Source organism: Azolla caroliniana, unplaced genomic scaffold (assembly GCF_043228905.1).
Source record: "Azolla caroliniana isolate FFs.n. ecotype wild unplaced genomic scaffold, voAzoCaro1.0.p SCAF_7, whole genome shotgun sequence".
Taxonomy (NCBI): domain Eukaryota; kingdom Viridiplantae; phylum Streptophyta; class Polypodiopsida; order Salviniales; family Salviniaceae; genus Azolla; species Azolla caroliniana.
This window is the reverse complement of record NW_028230442.1, coordinates 3124398-3131225: the sequence shown is the minus strand read 5'-3', so window position 1 is coordinate 3131225 and position 6828 is coordinate 3124398. Positions and strand designations below refer to the sequence as shown.

Genomic DNA, 6828 nt, shown 5'->3' with positions numbered 1-6828 from the left:
TTTATTGAAAAGTTTTGATGAAACCATACACACACAACATAAAACCTTCTCCTAGATTGAGGAAATTGCATGCATATATACACTTGGCACCTCAAGTCCTTCCATTCACTTCCAAAGATACTCATGAGAAAGCATATCAACAACTTTCTTGAAGTATACAAAGCAACAATATAAATCGTTACCTTTCAAGCAAATTTCTTCCATTAGGACTCGAGGGGTGATAATGTGATCCATGGTGCTATAATGTTTTTGAAATCCACCTTGTCCATATGCTCTGTTACCATTTTTTTAATGCATGCGTTACCAAAATTTTCAACCCATGCACTTAACTTTGATTCCATTATATATCCAAAAAGTTTTGCCATTAATGAACCACCCATGGTTCGATAGTGTTTCCGAAACCCAGCTTGTTCATAAGCTCTGTTACCATTTTTTCAAGCCTAGCACTTACCTTTGATTCCATTATATATCTAAATAGTTTTGCACTTAGCGATCCAACAATGACGGTTCAACAGGGATTCCAAAACCCAGCTTGTTCATAAGCTTTGTTACCATTTTTTGCAACCCATGCATTTACCCTTGATTCCATTATATATCTAAATTATTTTGCCAATAGCGAGCCAACCATGCTAGTTTGATAGTTGTTTACATTATTTACATCTCTACCTTTACGTAAAGATTTGATCAAATTTGTTGTCCATTAGTAGGGCATGCTATGTTGCAATGCATGGTTAGCGAGAGAGAGAGAGAGAGAGAGAGAGAGAAAGAGAGCTTAGACGGATGTAGCTCAGTTGGTAAGGTTGCCCAATGGAGACCAAGTGGTCATGGGTTCAACCCATACATTCCACAATGGCATCTAGTGAAATAGAGATATATATGAAGTATATAATAGAGAGGTGAGGAAATTGGGTTTCGAACCCAAGACACAATGCTTGTAGTGTTATTGACTTACCATTAGGGTAAGCTAATTACAATAAAAGAGAGAGAGAGAGGCCAACACACACACACACACACACACACATTGACTTACCACTAGGGTAAGCTAATTACAATAAAAGAGAGAGAGAGAGAGGCCAACACACACACACACACACACACACACACACAACATACCCTCAATAGGGTAACAACAAGGAGTCTACAAAAGAACGAGGATCCGATTATATATTGAATCAGATGAGTTCAAGCCTGGACAAGGTTGGAGGCTGAGCGAGGGCACGGACGGGACGGGGATCGGATCATGTTTTCGAGGTGAGCGGATTATAAAGCGAGACAAGATGAGACTCAATCGAGTCGAGTCGAGAGACAGACGAGAGCCGAGGCCCCGACGACGAGAGGAGAGTAGACTCCTCCTCCAGGCTCCTCATGCCCAGGACACAAGACACAAGACACAAGTCACAAGACACAAGAAGAAGAAGAAGAAGAAGAAGAAGAAGAAGAAGAAGGAAGGAAGGGATTGGATAAGAAGAGAGATGGAGATGGAGATGGAGATGGATGGAGATATGTAGTAAAATGCTCTGCCCCTACCCCTGCTTCTGCTTTGCCCCCTCTCTCTGATTTCTGCTGCTCTCTCTCTGCCCCTCTGCCCAGCCCCTCTGCTCTGAAGCAGACGCAGACGCAGGTGCTATGGCCTCTCTCCCTGCTATCCCTTCTTCTTTACCCCTCGTCTCTCCTCCACAGAATGCAGAAGCTCTGATCGTCAACAGACTCACGATCCGCTCCAGCTCCAGGCGCACCCCTTCTTGTTTCGAAACCAGTCATCACTCTCTTCCCCATGTTATTGCTCTGCATCCTTCTTCTTCTTCTTCTTCTTCTTCTTCTCCTTCCTCTTTCAGACTAGAAGTATTGAGCTTCAGTGGTGTGGCCGATAACGATGCACTGAAAGGGGAAGGAATCACGGGAGCCAATCCGCACCCTGATAACCCCAACCCTAATTGCTCCTCTGTTTATGCCATGGCAAAGCGTGGATATGGTGCCTTTGGTGGAGGAGCTACTCTTGAAAAATCGAAGCTAGACTTATCGCAGAGTACTACCCGTGTTTCTCCAAAGGTACGCTTTCTTGTTCTGGAGAAACTTTGCTTTCATAGATGTATAGGGTCGAATTTCTGATTGGTTTTTGTACATTGATTGTCTATGCATACAGTTCCGTTACCATGTATTCGAAGGGTGCATGTTTTTACTTGTATATGTTGGTTGGTTCTATTACCAATTTTCCATCTTTAGTATGAATTTTGTGTTGTTTTCACTTTTGGTATGTCTTTTGTCATGCTTTGATTTGCTTTGTGCTATGAATTTTGTGCTTGAGTTTGCAGCATCAACTTGTGTTTCAATTGGTCATTTTTCAATTGTTTGAGCCATCAAATTTTCTTTAATTTGGTTGTATATTGCATGGTTATTGGTGGGAGCATGGTTGAGTTATTGTTCTAGACCAGGCTATTGAGGTGGTGAAATAGTTTTTTTAAATGTCTTGAAAATATGATATTCCAATTCAAGCAATTCAAGAAATAAAATAAATAATTTGAAGCCATTCCTGGGCCTTTGTTTCCCTGATTGTGTGACAATTTTCTGTTCATTTATCTTTCTAGCATCAAAATGTAATCATACTGTCATTTGATGGTGACCTTTATGGAAAAACTGTTGAATGAGGAAATCTCCACCCCAAATAATTTTCTTCTAAACCATTTTTGCATCCCTATAATATCTGTATCATAGACTGAAGATGGTGGAGGGGGAGGAGGAATTGGAAATAAGATCAATTTTGGTGGTGGTGATGGTGGTGATGATGGAGGAGATGATGACGACTACTTTGGAGATGCTGATGATGATGATGAAGAAGGAGATGATGGAGGTTTCTTCGGACGAAGAATTGCTCTTCCAGAAGTAAGTATAAATCATTAACAAAATCCTGAAATCCTATCTTTAAATTATGAAAACAAAGCTTCTTTCCTTTCATTTTATCCTTTAAGGATTGAGAAAGATGGGGCCTTATCTTAATTTTATCTTCAAATAATTGAGAAAAGGGGGTCTTCCCTTAAATTTATCCTCTAATCTTCAAGAAAAAGGATTATTCTCCTTATATGTCTATAAATCGTCAAGAAAGTGACTTTCATTCTATCTATCTTCAAGTTATTGAGAGAAGGGTTGTTCTTTCCTTGAAATTACATTCATAACATCGATTATCCATATACATTGCTATAGATTTTTGATAGAGAAGTCCTCGAAGCAGTTCTTCAGGAATGGTATCGGACTGTAACGGATTTACCTGCTGGTTTAAGGCAAGCTGTAGAGCTGGTATGAACCTAAAGGCTTCATTTAAGTCCAATATTATGTCAATTCTTATTTATGTATGACTTTTAAATAATTTTTGGTTTGTAGGGATTCATAAGTTCGGCTCAAATGGTTCGATTTATATCAAATTTTGGACGACCCACAATTGCTAGAATTTTCTCGAGAGCTGTTCCACCTTCAGTATCAAGAGTGTTCATTGGACGGTGAGGTTTATCAATTTTCTGTGCTTACTGATTACGGATCTGGCTTGATTTGAGAATATTTTTGTTTTCTGACTTCTCTTTCTGGACATCTCAGCATGATTGCTGATCCCGCCTTTATGTATAAAATGTGTTTGGAACAAGTGGTTACAGTTTCCTATGGCATCTGGTCAGAGTTCAAGCATAGGAAAGAAAGGTCGTATCAATGCCCTTTTTCTACCTTTTTTTCCTGCATTTTCTTATTTTCATTTCATTTTGTTTGTTTTCTATGATTTATTACTATATATTTTGTTTCATTATTTCCTTATTTCTTATTATGTCATAAAAAAGTCCTTTTTCCTACAAAAACAAAAGTCTGTCCTCTCACTCCTTTTTATTATATCATTGTAGATTGAAAGATGAGTGGGGATTTGCTGCTTTGAACGTTTTATCAATGTCAATCTGCAATGCAGCCATTGTCTGGTCTCTTGCCCCATGTCGCTCTTATGGTTCCACATTCAAATTCAATTTGCAGAATACCATACAAAAGCTTCCGAACAATATTTTTGAAAGGAGTTATGCATTTCGGGAGTTTGATGCTATGAAAAGGGCTCAAAGCTTCTTTTATAAGGCAGGGGAGCTTTGCTTGGTAGGATTGATAACTGGAGCTGCCAGTGGGTCCTTGATGAAGCTATTAGCATCTCGAAAAGAGAGGTTAGAAGCAGTTGTTTTGATGACCAACTTTAGCGAGCCATGTTACACTAGGAATTACTAGTATTAAGAAACAAAATTATTACTAAATATTGTGAAATCTTAACTTCACAGACTGTTTGTTATATTGGGTTAAAAGAACTACAATTGAAAGCTCGTTTTTTTACCTAAGAAAGAAAGAAGCTGGATTGGTTAAATGCTCTTAATTTAGTGCATTAGAAACTATAAGCATACTCAAGTGATTAAACATCCCTACTGGCTTTAACTTTTAAAATAAATATACGAAAATGAGCACTTAAAATCCAAATTTTGTTAAGGGAATTTAATATACCACTATTGTTAATATACTGAAATGCCATTAATGCGTAATTATTTCCTGGAAACAAATTGTCATTTGGTAATGCTCAAATTGTTTTTAATGTTTTGGTGAAGTCTTGTAAGTTATAGTAGTGTATTGGTAATATTCCTTTGCTAATCTGTATAGGAGCTTAAGGGATAAGCATATTAAATTGATTGATTAAGACAGGAAAATAGATATGCGTTAATATGTTGTAAATAATATACCATGAACCTGTCCAAATTCAGTGGGGTGTGGACCAAAGGACTCTTTTTATTTTCTTTTTTACAAAGTTTTGAGGCTGTTGTTTTTGGTTTTCAGTTCATCAATTTCCATGCCTACGGTGAAAGCGAGTGCTCTAAGCTATGGAGCCTTCTTAGGAATCTCGGGAAACCTTCGATATCAGCTGCTATATGGAGTGGAGCGAGTAATGCAGCAACAGTTCAACCATGTTGGCACAGTTGTGTTTCTCTGCACTGCATTAAGGTAAGAGTCTATATTTGATTGCTGAATATTTTGCAGTTAGGGCTTATTGAGTAGTTTATTATTCTGATAAGACGAAGATAGTTATACCTTCTCCTACATATGCATTTACACTTCTACACATTATACAAACACGCTCAATTACACAAGCATACATACATACATATAAACATACATATAGATGTAATAACACACAAACACACGCACATAGAGATATGAACACTTACCCTTACACCGATACGTGCACACATACAGTTTGTATTTATACTGATGGTTTGTTCGAAAATCATAGTAAAATGAAAATCTATATTGATTGCTGTAGTATATTGATTGCTGCATAGTTTTGAAATGGTTAAGGGTTTATTAGTTTAAGGGTCTGGGATTTATTCTATGTGGAGCAAGTATGGGCCACACAATTTTGTAAGGTTCAGAGATCAGGGTTTAGTGTTTAGGATTTAAAGATTATTCCAATTAGAGAAAAACAATAGGGGTCTATGTTTTTTGCCACAGTTTTTCATTTGGGTGTCAAGATGGAGAAAGGTAATGGTCTAATGTTTCTTGTCACATTAGACTTTATGTTTAGGGTTTATTTGAAGTTGGAGAGTTATTGAGGAAGCAAGGATCTATCTTTATCGCCACATTAGATTTTATGGTGTATGCTTTATTGCAATTGTTATAAGGGTTAATATTCAATACCATAAGTAGGATTATTCCAATTGTTACGACCTCTTATAATTATGGTTTAGGGTTTATCTCAGTCGGTCCAAGCTAATGGTTAATATTCCTTGCTAAAATTTTTGGTAATTAGGGATAAGGTATAAAGTTTAGGGTTTATTTCCAATCAGAGCTTACTAAGGTAGGATCTTTAATCATTGCAGCAAACATTTGTAATCAGGGTTTAATACCACAGAATTTCATTAGAGTTTTGAATCATCGATGTGTGTGTTGCAGGGCTTTGAATGTTTACATTGGAGATGCTGCCCGGATTGCATGGCTTGGGCTTGGTGTCACTGTACCACAAGGGGAGGGTGTGCAAGCCCCATACCAGAGATCAACAGCAACAGTATCAGCATCATCGACCACGAAATCTGATGGTCAGTTTGACATTAGGGATAAAATTCCATTCGGGCTTTTTTCAAGTGGTAAGGAATCTTCGAGGCCAAGACAGACACGGAGGAAAGTGAAGAAGAGGGTGGTTCTTGCTACTTAAATGTACTAAATCAGGAACTGGATTGCAAGCCTACAAGGGTTGTGATGAAAGTTCTTGCTGAGTCTTTTTGTTTTTACTATGTCGGGGTCTGAAATTTTCAAACCTATGAAGACTCCCCTCACAATGCACACTGTTCTTTTCATTTGCATACTCGTTGAGTGGTTCTCTCAGGTAATTGGCACTGAGGAGAAGGGAATAACTGTGAGGTTGTGCTCCAATTTTCTAGGCCCTGATTTGAGGTTGATATATTGTCCGATTCAATCAAACTTTTTCGGGAAATCCTTGCATTGTGTAAGCCAATAAAAAAGGGAGCTGTAATTTGTTTTATGAGCATAGATCAAATCATTGAACCTTTGAAGTCTTCTCAATTGTTTGTCTACCATCTTTTTGAGTTCATTTTAGAATGATGGAAATTTGTTCTTGTATGATTGAACATTTCGTGGTTGCTATGAAATGTTCACATGAAACTATGCTTTAGAGTTTGCAAGTGGGAAGCATATGATCTAAATTCAAATCTTACTAGTGTCTCACATGTGATGGAAGAATGCATGTAGGTCTGTAGGTACTCCGGTGGTGGTGATGGTGGTTATTGCTTGTAGTGTCAAGTATTCAGCTAAGTA

The 6828-nt window shown here is 37.8% G+C and overlaps 1 protein-coding gene across 1 annotated transcript; it reads left to right on the top strand.

Annotated features, from left to right (window-relative positions):
• The first annotated feature begins 1605 nt into the window (after nt 1-1605).
• LOC147861560 (plant/protein, putative (DUF3411)) lies at nt 1606-6576 on the top strand. The gene is made up of 8 exons (XM_087323130.1): nt 1606-2049; nt 2713-2880; nt 3199-3291; nt 3376-3491; nt 3586-3684; nt 3879-4181; nt 4837-5001; nt 5950-6576. Exons 1-8 carry the CDS (start codon nt 1627-1629, stop codon nt 6206-6208), a joined length of 1626 nt encoding a protein of 541 aa, XP_087179256.1. The 5' UTR covers nt 1606-1626; the 3' UTR covers nt 6209-6576.
• Nucleotides 6577-6828: the final 252 nt, after the last annotated feature.